This window comes from Vipera berus, assembly GCF_964194415.1.
Source record: "Vipera berus genome assembly, chromosome: 4".
In the NCBI taxonomy this organism is placed as follows: Eukaryota; Metazoa; Chordata; class Lepidosauria; order Squamata; family Viperidae; genus Vipera; species Vipera berus.
This window is the reverse complement of record NC_138206.1, coordinates 26211884-26230909: the sequence shown is the minus strand read 5'-3', so window position 1 is coordinate 26230909 and position 19026 is coordinate 26211884. Positions and strand designations below refer to the sequence as shown.

General features: G+C 35.8%; 1 protein-coding gene across 1 annotated transcript in view; it reads right to left on the bottom strand.

Moving 5' to 3' along the window:
- NBEA (neurobeachin) overlaps positions 1 to 19026 on the bottom strand; it is a 397191-nt gene that overhangs the window by 355447 nt on the left and 22718 nt on the right. The window contains exons 3-10 of the mRNA XM_081327264.1: positions 18332 to 18432; positions 17809 to 17904; positions 15602 to 15723; positions 11054 to 11180; positions 9418 to 9537; positions 8159 to 8305; positions 4641 to 4838; positions 4026 to 4159 (exon numbers count right to left, since the gene is read on the bottom strand). Coding sequence (XP_081183390.1) covers positions 4026 to 4159; positions 4641 to 4838; positions 8159 to 8305; positions 9418 to 9537; positions 11054 to 11180; positions 15602 to 15723; positions 17809 to 17904; positions 18332 to 18432 — 1045 coding nt within the window. The remainder of the gene's footprint in view (positions 1 to 4025; positions 4160 to 4640; positions 4839 to 8158; positions 8306 to 9417; positions 9538 to 11053; positions 11181 to 15601; positions 15724 to 17808; positions 17905 to 18331; positions 18433 to 19026) is intronic.

Below are 19026 nucleotides of genomic sequence, written 5' to 3'. Positions count from 1 at the left end.
AGATAGAAAGAAAAGTGGGTAAAAGAAAAAAGAATGTCACCATTAGGAAAGGCTCTATGAGTAACACTGGAAAGGAAAAAAAACATTAGGTAGAAGAAAGAGGAAGAAAGAGAAAAACCACATATATTATTGCATGCTGAATATTCAGCATATTCAGCATGCAATAATAGGGATGTTTACAAATGCCTAAGAATTTATAACAGAATAAGAACCTCCACATGTCCCACAACAATATGTTAATTGTTTTTAGTAATAACTATAGAGAAATTAAAATATCTCAGAACATTGGACTCAAGAATGCCGACTTTCTAATTATTTATAATAGACAATCTTAACCCCCAATGGCCGTGTGTAGAAACTCTTGTTAGTTTTTTGACGAAGTGAGAGGAAATGCAGATCAAATATGAAGACCTATTAATTTCTTTCTCCAAAATGCTTCTAAAATAAATGGTATATATGATGAGAAGAAAAGTATTATTTAATCCTCAAACACAGAAGAGACAAAAAAACCTGGTTGCTATTTTTATTCATACAGAACAGATGGCAGAAGACAAGAAGAAACATTTAAGACTTCTTCAAAACAACAAGAAGGCCTTTAAAACTGTGAAGTCTCCTGCCAAAGAAACAGAAGGTCAATACTTCTATGCCAAGTAATCCCTCATACCCAAAATCTGAGTGATCAAAAAAGCTGATCTGAAATACAAAGTAAAGTAACCCAAACCAGAGACTTTTCAATGCAATTATATTTCTGGGACATTCTTTTCTCCCTCTTGAAATCAATTTCCCCATAAATCATCTTAGTTCAAACAAAGATCTTTTCTCATTCCCATCTTCCTCATTTGTAAATATGTGTGAATCACTTCATGTGTGTAGTGCACTTCATTTTTCCCTACTGTACAATCTCCTTAGCACATATCTGCCCACATAACAAGTAATGTACACATATCACATAGCAAGAGCCTAATTATAGCAGCAATGCTGATTCCCTGTAAAAAAATGTGAATAGTCAACATTCCCACATTTAAAAAACAAACAAAAGTTACTAGCTGACCATTCAATATTCCATTGAAACAACTATTTTTTCTTACAAAGCCAAAAGGAAGTATAGTGCTTGGCAACCAGATTGTAAAGGAATATCCCTGTCACAAATTTGCTGGAACATTTAGAAATGAGTAGATTATTGTCTCTGATTATATCATCCCTGGGTTCATTCCTGAGGTATATAGATTGTCCATACGACAATCCATAAGACCTGAATTTTCACTCATGAGGATGAGACTGATATGGGGAAATTTGTGGTTAACACAGGAAAATTTAACTGTAATGGCAGGTGTTTTTGTTTTTATTTTAGTGAAGATAGGAAATGATTTTATTTTGGGGTTTTGAGTTTCCTAGAGTTTGGTTCAAGATGGGCAGCTGTATAAATGCTTTAACCCCCCTGAGCAAGGTCACTTCCATCATCATCATCATCATCAAAATAAACAGGCACATCCCTTAACATTTGTTATTAAGAGGTATATTCATGATGTCAAAAGGTAGGACTTTAGGTACAAATGGAGAATGAATGCTCAGATAATACCTTGATCTACTCTAGAACTTTTCTATTTTATAAGAGTCCAACTAACTATATATGTTCACTTTTTCTCAGGAATACACAGTCAAAAAATAATTTTGAAGAGATGTTTTGGACTTCATACAAAGTCTTTCATTAAAGCAGACCCTCTTTTATGGACCTCTACATAGAAGTCAGAAAAAAGATGGGGTACTTTAATTAATAGCACTCCTTATTTTATGAACAGTGTTGTATTCTTCCCAAACATTTTTGAAATATATATTCCTAATATTTACTGTACAACTAATAAGGGCAATTGAAGAGTACAGTAAATTTCAATACCAGTCAGGAGTTATTTACTAAACTTAGGGTGTCTCATTCCAATATAAAATATTTATTTAGTTCAAGTAATATAATTAAATGTTATTATTACAATGTTTTCATTCTACTAATACTAGTTTTCATTTGCTAGCTTTTGTGAATTTTTATATGTTGTCATGTAAACCTATGAAGAGCAAATTCCCCAAATATCACTTCAGCAAATAGCACTTAATTCTGGTTTACCAAGAAAAAAAATCAAAATAAAAAATGTCCAATGTAAGTGCTTTTAAAAAATGGGGATTTATTCATAAATGTTAAATAATGTGGTTAAATTTCTATGAGCTATTCACATTTCACTTCATAACCATTTAGTGGCAAAAAGGTAAAATCTGACTCAAGCTTAATTTTTGGTGACTTCACAATTTTTATGGTAATGATATGGAAGTGGTTTTCTATTCCATTCTTTAATTTACAGTCTAGCCTAAGAGATCTATTATTTTATGAATGCTCTACCATTTAAGGACTAATGAGGTTCAATCTTGCTAAGATTTTGAACCCTTAATAGGTTATCCAATATTTTCATCTGATGAGGAATCTATTTTTAACAAACACTGACATTTATAGGATAAGTTTGGAAATGTCTAATATTAATTCCTTTCTTTCTTTCTTTCTTTCTTTCTTTTTCTTTCTTTCTTTCTTTCTTTCTTTCTTTATTTATTTATTTATTTATTTATTTATTTATTTATTTATTTATTTATTTATTTATTTATTTATTTATTTGTTCTTATATACCGCCCTTCTCCCGAGGGACTCGGGGCGGTGTACAGAGTAAGGTAGGTACACAGATTGAACAATAGTGAAAAACAATAGTAAAAACAACTGAGACCCCAAGAGCTATCAGGCCAGGCCGGACTGCTGGAACAGGTAAGTTTTTAAATCGCGCCGGAAGGTGCGGAGGTCGGGGGCCATCCGGATTTCGGTAGGCAAGCAGTTCCAGAGGGCTGGCGCACCCACTGAGAATGCCCTCCCCCTGGGGGCCACCAGCCGACATTCCTTGAGCGGTGGCACCCTGAGGAGGCCCTCTCTGTGGGAGCGCACAGGACGGAGGGGAGTTGACATTGGCAGAAGGTGCTCCCGTAGGTAGTCCGGACCCATGCCATGTAGGGCTTTGTATGTCATTGTTAGCACCTTGAATTTCACTCGGAAGGCAACCGGAAGCCAGTGCAGCTCACGGAGGAGAGGTGTGATATGGGAGTATCGGGAGGCCCCCAAAAGTGTCCGTGCAGCTGCACTTTGCACCAGTTGAAGCTTCCGAGTGGCTCTCAAGGGCAGCCCCATGTAGAGAGCGTTACAGTAGTCTAGGCGAGAGGTCACAAGTGCATGGGTGACTGTACGTAAGGCATCCAGGTCCAGATAAGATCGTAGTTGGCGCACGAGTCGAACCCGGGAGAAGGCCCCCTTGGTCACAGCTCCTATGTGATCTTCCAGGGATAGCTGCGAGTCTAGGAGGACACCCAGGTTGCGGGCGCTATCAACTTTACTTTTAATTCCATCAGAAACATTTCATTTTTCAGTTATGATAGCACTGAAAGAAAACAATTTTATTGAAAGATACAGGGTGGGTTCTCACTTTGTGTGAAGTCTAATATGATTTTGATTTAGGCTTATAATCAGTCGTGGGATTCAAATATGTGAACAACCAGTTCTCTGTGTGGATGCTACTTCCGGAAGTCCATTCTGGGCCTGGGCAACAAAAAATTAGCTACTGGTTTTGCCGAAGTGGTGTGAACTGGCTGAATTCCACTACTGCTTATAATGTGTGGTCAACATTATAATATAATATCATACATCACAGATGAACTTTATTATAACCCATATACTGTGTGGGTGAACAAACCATGATTCGTCAAACTATTGCTAAATGTGGTTATGAGCCAAAAAAAATTTAACCCAAATATGAAATGGGTGATTTTAAAAACTTGAGTTATTTTGATTCTTAGCGCCCATATACCATTTATACTACCATTTATACTATCATGAAAAAAATGACAAACATGGTACAGAGGCGGGAAAAAACCACTCAATGCATTTATCACATATTATGCAAAATTATCAGAATTTCCAACAATAAGATTTCCTCACCAAAACCTACCAGACAGTTGTTTCCACTTGACTGTCATGAAGTTGACGATTGTCTAATTGAGCAAAGAGAGGGAAAAGAACTTGGATTCCTCCTATTGAATGAATCGCACTGTGGATAGAATGTGTCACAATCGCTTTCACATCCTGCATTTAAAAAAAGAAGAAGCAATTCTCTTTTATTGGACCAGGATTAAAAGTCAAATATGTGCTACTCAGTGGGAATATAATCCACCTGAAGTTCATCTATTTTGGATTCATTTCTTCAAAATATTTAAGATTGGATTGTTTCTATTCTCACAGTAACAGAAATTGAAACAGATTTCAGCTGTAATAAATAATTAAGGCTGGCATTTCATAGTAATACAGGAATTACCATAACCAAAACCAAGATCATGAATTCATGGTTTTATAAATTATAGACTAAAGATAATAATCATAACAGAAAATTCATCAACACAGAGGAAACAATTTGCATGGGCTACACAAATCAATAGTTTGTAAAAATGATTTTTTCAAGATATGTTTAAAATTTAGTAAAAATTTTAGTTTAAAATTTGAAACAGCTTTATAGGACATTAATAAAACAATGAAAAATTGAAAATAATAAATCTATTGTTATACAAACCTGAAGCATAAGAGCATGGGGAGAATGTACAAAAATTGAAGGATTTTCCTTTGGTGAGGATTCAAGGCATAGTTGAGCATCTGTAGCCTTAGCATTGTAGGTGAAAGCAATACTACTTGCAAGTTTCCCATCATACAGAACTTGCTTATGGTGTTCAGCAAGGTGAATATCACTTTCAGATTTAAATTTGAAAGTACTCTGAGGAAGGAAGAATGTTAAAACAGACAATCACTGTGATATTTTCAAAAGTACAGCTCTGTAACATAGAAAGACAAACAATAATGCTCTAATAAATAATCAAGATATGGCCACTTCACTATATATTAATAAAATCAAGCATGTTCTTTGCCCTTTGCCTAATGGCAAAGACCTAAAGCATTCTTACTGTAGAATAACAAAAGTTTAAAAATATATTTTATTTATTGAGATAACTGTTTCAAAAAAGCTACCTGATTTATAATAGGTACCATGAAAGAATATAGGTATCCAAATTCCCTTATATCAACATGAATTATGTAGATGCAAATCTAGTACACTATAGTTTCCCACTATTTTAATAAAATATATCTGAATCTCCAAGAAATTGCGAACTATTATATGAATTTGATGCATTTTTGTAAGCAGAGAAAGGCCGAGAGGAACATACCGTATATACTTGAGTATAAGCCGAATTTTTCAGCCCACTTTTTGGGCTGAAAAATTCCACTTCGGCTTATACTCCAGTCAACAAAAAAACTTACCGAGGACTTGTGCGCGGCCGAGGCTTTGGTGCTTCCGGGATCGCGCGCACCTCTCCCAAGCCACCGCCGTCCGAGACCTGCAGGTCTCCGTTCCTCCGCGCCCTGCCTGCCTGCTTCTTTCAGCTGTCTGCCCATCAGCTGTCCATAGGGATGCTGCAAAGCTCTCCTTCTCTAGGCCTTGGACTCCCTCCTGGCTGAAGAGTAGATGAACCAAGCCAGCAAGGAGACAAAATGTTTCTGCAGCTGTTTTTCCTCTGAAGTTTTTTTTTGTTTTTTTTTTAAAGTAATCTCCGAAGGTTATGCCAGAAAATGGAGGACGCTGGGTCTTTGCAAGCTTTAGCTGTCCTACTACTACTATTACTACTACTACTACTTCAGGAGTAAAAAGTTGCAGAAAAAAATTCTCTCCTTACTAGCTTAGTTCCTCTACTCTTCCATCTGGAGCCAAGGTAAGATTTTAAAAAGGGATATTGGTTGGAAGGCAGAGGGAGAGTTTAGTTTTAGCATCTAAAAAAAGGGGGGGGGAAATCAGCGAGTACATCCCAACCAGCTTTTTATGTTTTTGTTATTGAAGAAATATGGGGGAGGGGGAGGGGTTCTGGGGTGGGTTGGGGAGGGGATAATATTGTAACTTCAATAAAAATTTTCAATAAAAAAAAAAGAAATATGGCTTTCTGGGGGAAGGTGGGGAGGGCGTTAAGGAAGGAAAGGGTTTTTGGAAGCTCGTCCTGAAGCTGCCTTTTGTGCAAGGGGCCTTTTCTCAAAGCCTAGAGAGGCAGCTTTGTTGCCTCCCCGTAGACAGCTGATGGGCGAACACCAAAAGCTCCAAAAGGCTAGGGAACTAGTCCCAGAACACCTTGGTAGGAGGAAGGGCAGAGGCAGAATTGGGAAAGAGGTAAGACAGGGTTTTCCTTCCCAGATGTTTCTCTTTGGCAAGACAGCCAGCTGTGCTGAAGCCCAGTATCTGGGGGTGGGGGAGACCTGAGGCAGGCGGGCTGGTGCTTGCATTAGGCCTCCCAGGATCTCCCCCACCCTCAATTAATGACCAGTGCAGTCTTTAATGAATGCACTGAGGAGAATACGTATGGCTGGTCATTACTTGAGGCAGTTCATTTAACATTATTTAATGGCAGTCTCCATTAGGGTCACAACCTGAAGACTATCTGTGCAATACTTATCAACAGAATGTGTGGCTGGTACAGTCTATGACATATCTGTTTTTTCCCCCTCCTAAGCTTATACAAAAGCTAACAGATGTAGCAGAAGAATGCCAAAGCAATCAACTAAAGAAGTTGAAAGAGATTTGTGAAAGGTAAAAACTACTTAACAATTCTTTTGACTACCATTCTAGATGTACTTGGAGGGGAATAATCCCCTGTCAGGACAGAGGGAGTCACTTCTGGGTGAATGTGTATAGTGAGACCTGGGGAGGTTTGGGGAGGCGCCCAAACCTCCCCAAACTTCGGCAGGAGGAACGGAGACCTGGGGAGGTTTGGGGAGGCGCCCAAACCTCCCCAAACGTCGGCAGGTCTGCGCGGAGGAACGGAGACCTGGGGAGGTTTGGGGAGGCGCCCAAACCTCCCCAAACTTCGGCAGGAGGAACGGAGACCTGGGGAGGTTTGGGGAGGCGCCCAAACCTCCCCAAACGTCGGCAGGTCTGTGCGGAGGAACGGAGACCTGCCGACGTTTGGGGAGGTTTGGGGAGGTGCGCGCGTACCTCCCCAAACCTCCCCAAACTTCGGCAGGTCTCCGGACGGCGGCGGCTTGGGAGAGGTGCGCGCGATCCTGGAAGTACCGAAGCCTCGGCCGCGCGCAAGTCCTCGGTAAGCTCCGGGCGGTCACTTGCTTCGCGTCTCCTGAGGGAAGGGGGGGCGACTGGAACGGGCGTGTTTCCTCGCCTGCTGGGCGCCGCGATTTGCCCGGGGAACGCGCGGGCCCCGAATGGCTGGAACGGGCGTGTTTCCTCGCCTGCTGGGCGCCGCGATTTGCCCGGGGAACGCGCGGGCCCCGAATGGCAGCGTGGAGTGAGGAAGCGGACAGCCAGGGCTTCCCCGAGAGCCGCGGCCACACAGGGTATTCCTGTGTATTCAGGCTTGCAAAATGGCGGATCGAGCCTCTGCTGGCGGCAGAGGCTTGCAGAGCGCGGATCCAGCCTCCGAGGCATGCAGAACGGCGGATCGGCTTATACTCGAGTCAACAACTTTTCCCAGTTTTGGGGGGTGAAATTGGGGGTCTCGGCTTATACTCGAGTCGGCTTATACTCAAGTATATACGGTAAGTTACCCCTCAAAGATGCAAATAAATTAATTGTTGGCAAAGAGAAGGCATTCCAACCAATACCACACCAAATAAAACATTTGTAAATACTGCCATGAGAATCACATAACAGATATTATTTAGCAAGTAAGAGCTTATTTCAATATGTGAGAATGAATCTGCTAACTTGTTATATTCTTTGACAACAGAAGACAAATTTCTATTAAAAGTATGTATAATGTTTTTTGTAAATTAATGTATCATGGTCTAATATAATGCTATCTTTTAGAAAAATCAATATTCAATTCATTTTATTATATGTTATAACTGCTTTGGTTTAATGGTTTTGTACACACACAGACACATGCACAAACATGCACACAGTATATTTAAAAGGATATTCTATAAAATAAGAATTATAATTTAAAGACTATATAAATGGAGCTAAAAAAACAATGGGATAGTCCATTATAATTTAATGCAACAACTTTTTTCTAAACTGGAATTATAGTAAAATATTACCTTATATCCAGGTCCTAACTGATGTACAGCAAAAATCTGTGCTGGATTAAGAGCTTCAGTGAATACATAGACTGCCCCAAGTTGACCACAAAAAACCCTATTTGCATCAGCAGTTTCAGATGATCCCAAAAAACATTTGTCATAGCTCTGTATGAAAGAGGGACAAAGGAATTAGACAATAAAATACATATATAAATATATAGAAAAGATGCAAGCTATTTTAAATGCACATTTGTTAAAATTCACAGGTAATGACTATGAATATGTAACATTAAGGAGAAACCATGCACATCCATAGTTTATACTCAAAAAGAAAGTGACACAAATAAAGGAAAAATATTAGAAAATTCTTTGTTACTATAATTAAAATGATCAATCTGTTGGCATATTAGAAGATGAAAGTTTTCACAGTATACCACTTGCACACAATCCAATCTGAAACTGCTATAAAGCTATGACCCTCTTATTGTCTGACATTATTAAAAACCAAGAAGACTGGGGAATAAACATTTCTGGGAACTAGCAAAAGGAAAGATGTACATTTCAATCTGAATCTGATTCACTGTCAATATATCTATTTATATATACTGTATATTATTTGTGAGATTTATGGCTCAATCTTTCCAGTGATTTATTTTCTTTAGGTTGTCTCCAGATTATTTGTGAGCAATTTGTGAGAAAAATAAAACTATGTTTTTAAACAACAGTATGGACTAAGAAAATGATACCCAAGAAAGTATTCCTTTCCAAGTGCTGTTGCTTTTAGAAAATAGGAATCCTGTATGATAGTTTTAAAAAAATAATAAAATGTCACAGGGCTCCAATAATTTGTGTAATTTGACTTAGAAAACAGACAGACCGCTAACTGATATGTTCCAAGTTGTATTATATTTAAATAAAAATAAATCCCTGGACTTAGGGACAATCAATCTCTGGTATTATTTTGTCTGTAATTCTAGAAAGGACATATTTATGAATCTTTAAAAACTTGGCTCTTGAATGGGTTGCTGGTATATCTATTTGATGGATATTGATTTGTTTGGGCCACAGTATGTCTTTTCTCTGATGTGCAATGTCCTTTTTTATATTGTTATTTTTATATATTTTATATTAGCTTTTTTAGATCCATTTTTATAATGCCTACCTCCCAGACTCAGCTTTGAATTAGGGATGGCCTTATAAATCAACATTTTAAATAAGCAAAAATAAATAAATACATTATCTGTACATATTTAGAAACAGAAATTTTTTGAACATACATCATTTGTATTTACATGCCAAGCCATGTCACCATAGGATACTAGCTGACCATTAACGTAACAACGAATTTCACTATTTCTCCAGCGATTGTAAATGTGCACAATGCTGATCATGTACCACTAAAAAGAAAGGCAAAATATACAGTAATTTATATGAAGCATTACATTTTAACCACTTTTAACAATTATGCTATTTTAAAACACAAAACAGTAGAATAGTGCTATCCTGAAAACACAAAATTTATGTTCAATTTTATAAAAATTATTAAAAATATATTTCAAAAATCAAACCATAACGCAGTTTAAACTGAAAATTCAAAGCGTTCCAAGTTATAAATCTTTTAAGCACTGCTCATGAGAAATTGTAATCGGATCTTAAAACTGAAAAGTTCCAATAAACAGTATTATTATTTGAACCTACCATATAATATTGTAACATGCTATGCTGAATGCCACTGATAACCGAAAATACAAAAAATATGCAAACTTCAATAATAAAAACTAAGGAGCACAGTGAAAAAAATGGGACTAAAATTAAATATGAAGAAAAAAACATTAATGGCCGCAGGTGGAATAGCTAGCCTTAGAATTGGCAATGAAGATATTGAAGACTCTGCCTTTTAGGATCATCCATCAGCAGTAAAAAAATAAGCAGTCAAGAAATACACTGCAGACTACCACTTAATAGCAAAGCATGAAGGTCTTGGAAAAGATATTCAAATACTGCAAAGTTTCTATATCTGCAAAGATGAGAATCATATAAGCAGAGGTATTCCCTGTGACACTCTATGGAACCGAAAGTTAGATAGGAAGAGCACTGACTCTTTTGATCAAAGACTCCGGAGGCAAGACAACAAACAAATAGATCATCAAACAAATCCAGTTGTCACTTGAGGCAGAAATAACCAGGCTATATTTTATTTCAGACACATTATGTAAAGATTCAGCTCTCTAGAAAAGACTTAATGCTAGGAATGGTAGAAGAAAAATGAAGAACTGGATGACCAGAAGCAAAGGGGATGAATTCAGTTACTAATGCACTGTTGGAAGACCTGAAAAATCAGGTTAAGAACAAACTGACATGGGAAAAAATCTATCTATATGATTGTTAACAGCTGAATGACTTGAAGACACATAATCAATCAATCAATATAAAATATTGCAACTTTAATATCTGAGGAAAAATTTCAACATCCAATAGCATAGGAACAAAATTTGAAAGCTGTTTTCATTTTCTTCTAATTTGAAATACACAATTGAATAACAATTTAAACAAAATAATTAACATTTCTGAATAAACATAATGAGACCAACTGTAGTGTAAACAGCGGACATACATTTATTATTTGATACACAAAATGGTATGTGCTGTGAATGTCTAAAAAAATTCTACAATTTAATAATTTTTGTAAAATTTCTAATAATTTAGTGATACTCTATAGAAAAGTGCAGAAATTTAGGTAGAGTTTAATATAATGAACTCTGTTTTGCCACAGATATTTGTTGCCTTCTGTATGCATTAATACGAGGATTTCAAAATTGTCCAAAATGCAAAGACTAAAACTAAAAATTTGGCCTGGCTCACCACTAAGTATGATAATTTTTACAATTTCCTATATAAGCATTTTGTGCTTACCTTGCGAGGCTGAAAATCATACTTCACACAATGTTGAAAACCTTTGCCTTTTGACTTCAGTGATGTGACTATTAAACAGTTACCAACAAAATGTGCAGAATAGCCAACCCCTTTGCTGGTGCGAAAACTGAAAATTTTAAAAATATATTTTTTAAAAAAGCATTCCAAGAAAATATTTTTTCAGTAAAAATATGTTATGCATTGTTTAATTAATAGAATCAGTAGAGTTCCTCCATAGAGTTTTAAGAAAATCTTTTATATAGTTGAAAAACTAAGACAAAGTTGTTTTATTTTCATATTGATGTCCAAATACTGAATTCCATAATAGTGAAAAAATAGTCTGTAATATATTGTCACTCTGATAAACATTCAGATATACTTTATTATGATTAATCTATTCTGACTTTATCAATACTTTCTATTTTTACAGGGCACAAACCGAAATTCAGTTTTACCAATTTGACTGTTGCTATATGCATTACAGTACATAGAAGACGAATGATAATTTCAAACTTCTTGCAATATTCCTCCATGTATTTTTTAAAGTATACACATTATTCCCAAGAAAGAAAAAAAATATTGCATCTTTTTCTTAAATCATGTTTTGCAATATTTCAAATGCTGTAAATGTTACCTTCATTATGATTTTTAAATTTTGTTTCTGTTAGTATACAAAGAAAAATTTCAAAAGAAAAATAAATAGAAAACAAATTATGTTATATATTTGAAAAGCTTTTAAAAATATGCAATTTAAACTTGACCATGCAGAATAATATTGATCATATATCAATGAAATGTATATGTGTGTGTGTGTGTGTGTGTGTGTGTGTGTGTGTGTATATATATATATATATATATATATATATATATATATATATATATATATATATATGGGGGGGTGTATCTATATATCTATATCTATCTATTTATATATCTATGTCTATATCTATATCTATATCTATATCTATCTATCTATCTATCTATCTATCTATATATATATATATATAATCTATATCTATCTATCTATCTATCTATCTATCTATCTATCTATCTATCTATCTATCTATCTATCTATCTGTTGACGCTAAAAAATGATCCTTGCATTTATAACTGCTGCAGTGTCCTCGTGGTCACAAGATCAAGATTTTGATGTTTTGCAACTGATAGGTGTTTATGGCCATCATAGTGTCCCACAATCACATGATCGCTAGTTGCATCCTTAACACCTGACTACCAGGCAGAGTCAATGGAGAAGCCAGTAATAAAATAGCAAGTTGTGGTCATATGATGATTTGTTTAACAATGACAGGTGACTCACATAACCATGGCAGAAATGTGTCATGGTACCATGTTAAGCTTAACCTCATGTCACTGTGATGGAGTTGCTGGTCCCAATTGCGGGTCATTAAACAAGGAATACCCTGTAATTGATCTAAAACTGTAAAGCACATTGATTTGTGCTTTAGATTGTAAGCCGCCCTGAATCTTCAGAGAAGGGCGGGATATAAATGGGATTTAAAAAAAATTCAGAGTGTCAGTATTGTAGGCTTAAGGACAATAACAAATACAAAAAATCCTTTTTATTAATAAGACAAAGTGTTTTTATTCTTACAAAAACAGTCAGAAAAATATGTTGATTCATTATAGGTTTTACAAAATCTATGCATAATGGCAACTAAAGATAGCATCTGTGTTGTAGGGATGTTATCAGATATTAAGATATAATGAGGAAATAGGGAAAAATCTTGCAGAAACTGTACCAGCATTCAAAATCAATTATAAATATCTCATTAAAGGAAAATGGAAAAATTGTATTCAGAGTAGTATTATAAATGTATTCTAGATTATGTAAGACTAAAAGTCAATATATATTTCATATCGCTGAATATGGACTTGAAGCCCTCCTATTTTCATAGATTCACTACAATTATTTCCTTATCAAATATAATTTAAAAATAGTTAATATGATCCTTGGTATCATAAAGCATGACTCTTTTCAGAATATTGATTTGTTAGAGCAGTTATTATATTCATTATCTTTAATGTCCTTAACAGTTGTAACTGTATGTGGGAATGACCACAAGAGACATTACATGTCTCCCAGCATGTAAAAGATTTCTTGGCATGTAAAAGCAAGACTAACAACAGTAGACATTAACATTATATTGTTCCATAAAGATTGCTATAGACATTTTGTTTTATCTTTATCTTTATCTTTATTAGACTTATATACCGCCCTTCTCCCGTAGGACTCAGGGCAGTTCACAAGGTTTTTAAAATAACAATACAACAATTACAAAAATTAAGAACAGTTAAAATGATTATATTTAGACCTTGAATAAATATAAAAACATAAAACCCCAATTAAAATCCAATTAAAACCCCAATTAATACTCTCAGTCCAGGCCAGAAAGCTCAAAGAGCCAGGTTTTCAGGTCCCGGCGGAATGAGCGAAGGTCAGGGGCAGTCCTAAGCTCTACGGGCAGCTGGTTCCAAAGGGCAGGTGCACCCACAGAGAAGGCCCTCCCCCTGGGTGTTATCCGCCGGCAATCTTTTACTGGCAATCTTTTATAACCTTAAAATTACTGTTGGATCAACAATTACACATAGCTGACCTGCAGAATGATCTCTGTATTTCTAGTCAACTGAATATATCTCAAAATAAATGCTAAGAGAAGATTTTGATGGGAACGGTTTATCATATATGTCTTCCAAGGTAAAAGACAAGACACATTTTCCAGGTTACACATAATGAGAATTTTCCAGAAGTTATGTCAGAAATTAATTACTTGTAGACTTCTAGACAACAAAAAACCCTCAATTATATTGTTAAGAATTGTTCTTTTTTATGTGCCCAGTCTTGCCCAGTCTTTCCTAACAAATTTTCCATACAAATTTACATACATACAGAGAGAGAGGGGGGGGAGGGAGGGAGGGAGAGATATCACCATTTTTGAAGAATATTTTTCTTCTGTTTATACTTAGTCTTTGAAATCAATTCTCTTTGTTTAAGCCCAACATTATTCTATTTGTATTTTCTAAGAAAGTCAGTACTAGTTGAAAGGTACATTTTTGGTGCCAAAGTTTTTGTGGACAGCAATCTGTTAACGTGCTATAGAGATTTTAAGCTTCTGCAGAATGACTATAAATTCCCAGGTTTAATTGTCTTTCTACCACCACACCTTTTTTTTAATTAGCAGAAAGATGAAGCATGTTTGCTTTCTTTTGGTCTATCAAGTTGGTGGGGAGAAAGACTGTGATAGAAATGAGTATCAGTGAAAGCAATCCCTAATGAATTCATGTAAGGCTGACCCAGTTTGGTGTGGTATATCCACGGGATATGTGAAAACTATACAGGACGCTGTCTTTATACAGGTCTAATCTATTTAAGGACACAGTGCCAGTCATGTAATGCAGGCTACCATATCTCGGCTATAAAATCCTTGCACTAAATAGCAGCAAAGAGATGTAGCAAATTCTAATTATTTGCTTCTATTTAGTGGTTGTCTGCATTTCTGCAATCCAGATGTGGTAGCCCTAATGCAATATAGTCTGACTAAAGCAGAATAATGGAATCACACCCCAAGTTCCACTTTGGAGTAAGTGTCTGATATTGCAAAAGACATAACAAAACACGCATATGTCTTTATGATACCAGAATGCTTGTTTTGTCACTGTCACCTTTCCTTATTCCCTATATCTTTGTCATTATTAAACTCCTTGTTCCAGCAGGTGCATCCACACAACTATCTCTTAACATATTGCACATATTGTCATTTTTTCCAGAAAGCAATAAACAGTAAACTTTATGACTATTTATATCTTTTCCTATTGTCCCATTTCTAAACCCGAATGCCAAAGATGATTACATTACCAAAAGAAATCCAGTGCAATTTATTATTTATTAATTTCAGACATTTGGAAACTATAAGTGAAGCTGAAGTGTAGAATTTATCTACATCTCACATTTTTATTATAATATTGGCTCCAATTTAATTAATTATTTTTATAAATGGAGTAACATATACATTTATGTAGAGAGTAAATCCAGCCTGTTTGAGCTGGTCATCCTAGTCCTATGTAATGCATTTCCAATACTTTATAATGTTGGATATGGAAAGAAATGGTCAAATACAAACTATATTTATTCAAAGCCATAACCTTATGTTCACTTAAATGTAATTCTTGCTATGCTTATCATTGATTATTAGGAAAGCATACAGCATCAGTTTATTAATGCATTATATAGGAATCCTCTATGTTACATTGGAAAAAGGTTACTTATTTAACAGTTTGATTTATGTTAAGCTTTCCTCCATCAATATACAGTATTCTTTCGTACAATTCTTTTTCATACAACAAGCCTGTGAGATAAGTTGGATTGGGAGATACTGAGTAAACATACAGAAGACTATAGTGTAAAGATTTTCTCTTTCCTTTGGTTATTTCCATCTGGTTACAACAATATCTGAAAAGTCCTGTTTTCTCTACTAAAAGAAGCAAGCAATTATTTAATTAAACATTAAAAAATATCACAATGATACTTACCAATAAAGATATGGTTTATCTTTATCAACATTGATATTATTCAATGGATCCATACGAAACCAAGTATTAAGCGTAAACCCATTTTGATAAGGCCACTTGGCAATTGGAGGCAATGCAATTGCCTATGGAAAAAAACAACAACAAAGTTAATCATTATCTTATAAAACTAAAAATGTTTAGCAAAAAAATAAGTAATTTGTAATCTCAGTACAGATTTATACACCAATCCAAGTCATCCCATCATAATCCATACAAAGATACTAGTATTTGGAAAATACATAAAAATACAACATCCATCTGGGATTCGGTTTTGTTTTGTTTGTTTTTTGTGCCCACTTTCCATTTCTTTCTTTAGCACAGATAATGTACATGATCCAGAGTTTCTAAGGGATGAAATATACAGCAGAATACACCTAGTATTTTACCAAGAAAAATTATTTCAGATATCTCTCACAAATCAAGGCTCCAAATGTATTCAAACCAATTCTATATACAGGTGAAACTCGAAAAATTAGAATATCGTGCAAAAGTTCATTTATTTCAGTAATGCAACTTAAAAGGGGAAACTAATATATGAGATAGACTCATTACATGAAAAGCAAGATAGTTCAAGCCGTGATTTGTCATAATTGTGATGATTATGGCATACAGCTCATGAAAACCCGAAATCTACAATCTCAGAAAATTAGAATATTGTGAAAAGGTGCAATATTCTAGGCTCAAAGTGGCCCACTCTAATCAGCTAATTAAGCCATAACACCTCCAAAGGGTTCCTGAGCCTTTAAATGGTCTCTCAGTCTGGTTCAGTAGGAATCACAATCATGGGGAAGACTGCTGACCTGACAGTTGTGCAGAAAACCATCATTGACACCCTCCAGAAGGAGGGAAAGCCTCAAAAGGTAATTGCAAAAGAAGTTGGATGTTCCCAAAGTGCTGTATCAAAGCACATTAAAGTTATGTGGAAGGGAAAAGTGTGGAAGAAAAAGGTGCACAAGCAGCAGGGATGACTGCAGCCTGGAGAGGATTGTCAGGAAAAGGCCATTCAAAAGTGTTGGGGACTTTCACAAGGAGTGGACTGAGGCTGGAGTCAGTGCATCAAGAGCCACCACACAGAGACGGATCCTGGACATGGGCTTCAAATGTCATATTCCTTTTGTCAAGCCGCTCCTGAACAACAAACAACGTCAGAAGCGTCTTACCTGGGCTAAAGAAAAACAGACCGGGTCTGTTGCTCAGTGGTCCAAAGTCCTCTTTTCTGATGAGAGCAACTTTTGCATCTCATTTGGAAACCAAGGACCCAGAGTCTGGAGGAAGAATGGAGAGGCACACACTGCAAGATGCTTGAAGTCCAGTGTGAAGTTTCCACAGTCTGTGTTGATTTGGGGAGCCATGTCATCTGCTGGTATTGGTCCACTGTGCTTCATTAAGTCCAGGGTCAACGCAACCGTCTACCAGGAGTTTTTGGAGCACTTCATGCTTCCTTCCACAGATGAGCTTTATGGGGATGCTGACTTCATTTTCCAGCAGGACTTGGCACCTGCCCACACTGCCAAAAGCACCAAAACCTGGTTCAATGACCATGGGATTACTGTGCTTGATTGGCCAGCAAACTTGCCTGACCTGAACCCCATAGAGAATCTATGGGGCATTGCCAAGAGAAAGATGAGAGACATGAGACCGAACAATGCAGAAGAGCTGAAGGCCGCTATTGAAGCATCCTGGTCTTCCATAACACCTCAGCATTGCCACAGGCTGATAGCTTCCATGCCATGCCGCATTGAGGCAGTAATTGCTGCAAAAGGGGCCCAAACCAAGTACTGAGTACATATGCATGCTTATACTTTTCAGAGGTCCGATATTGTTCTATGTACACTCCTTGTTTTATTGATTGCATGTAATATTCTAATTTTCTGAGATTGTGGATTTGAGGTTTTCATGAGCTGTACACCATAATCATCACAATTATGACAAATCACGGCTTGAACTATCTTGCTTTGCATGTAATGAGTCTATCTCATATATTAAGTTTCCCCTTTTAAGTTGCATTACTGAAATAAATGAACTTTTGCACAATATTCTAATTTTTTGAGTTTTACCTGTAAGTAAAACAATTAAACATGCTATTTTTAGATGGTTTCTAGAAGCATATTTATACATTAGAAGATTTAATTTTTACTATTATCAATAAATTATTGCTTGAAACTTACTGCAGCACTGCAGCCTGGAAAGTTGAAAAAAGTATCAGGACCATGCCTCTGTGGCATCTGATTAAGGACTGACAACAACTTGACTGCATGTCTAGGCTATCAAAAACAAAATTGTACAATTATTTACTGTATTTATTTATTACATTTATATCCCACCTCACCTTCAAGAATGAAAGACAGTACACAGAGAACACTCTCCCCCAATTTCCTTCAGAAGAAAACTATAGGCTTAAACTTACCAATGAATTTCCCTGCTTTATTTGAACCTGGGTCTCACCAGTTGAATTTCAACATTAGAACCACTATGCCACTAGAATCTATAATTATATGTTCATCTTATTCACTTTACAATGAGATAATGTATATTAGTTGGTATCTAGTTTTCCAAACTGACTAGAAATTTATTTTTAAAAAGTCATCAGAAGCTGAGTTAAAAGTAAAAAAATGCTAAATGCTTAATTAGACATAATGTTGCACCTTAATTAAGCAAGGCATAACTATATTTGCATTAGCCATAGCTTACCCAGATTCCATTTTCACCACGAAGCATGCTGAACAAAAGCTTCAATTCCTTAACGGTAATGCTATAGCTGGCAAGAACTCCCAACATATCAACGAGAAGATCTTCAAAGAAAAATAAAATTACTCCATTGCTTCCTTAATTTTTTATATAAATTATATTTCACAAGTAGAAACTGGATTGACTGTTAAAACTATTCATTATGAATGCTAGTTTTCCTAGCAATTAAAGACTATCTTGCAAAATTCAGAGGAATCATGATAAGCCCTAAGAATTCATTTTGAGATTTCCTAGATCTGCCATGACAGAAAGCCCAAACCATTTGCATAACTGAATGGACAGATAAAAGGTTCATATTATGAGCTTTTTGCTTTTTCGTAAACAAATTCAACAATATAGAAAGGTTTTCAATAATGCAAGAAATATTGATCAAGAGAAGAATCTTTATTATTTCAACAAATAATCTGAAATGATTATTTTGTAGTTATATGGAAGCTTTTACCAACCATTACCCCTAACTTAAAGTAGGAATATTATTTTTTTTAATCTCATGTTTTGTAATTATACATCAGGTAGACTTCGTTTATGATCACTTGTTCAGTAACCAAGTTATAACCATGCTGAATGAATAGTACATATGACCAGTCCTCATAGATGCAGCTGTCACACCATCCCTGTGATCATATGATCACAATCCA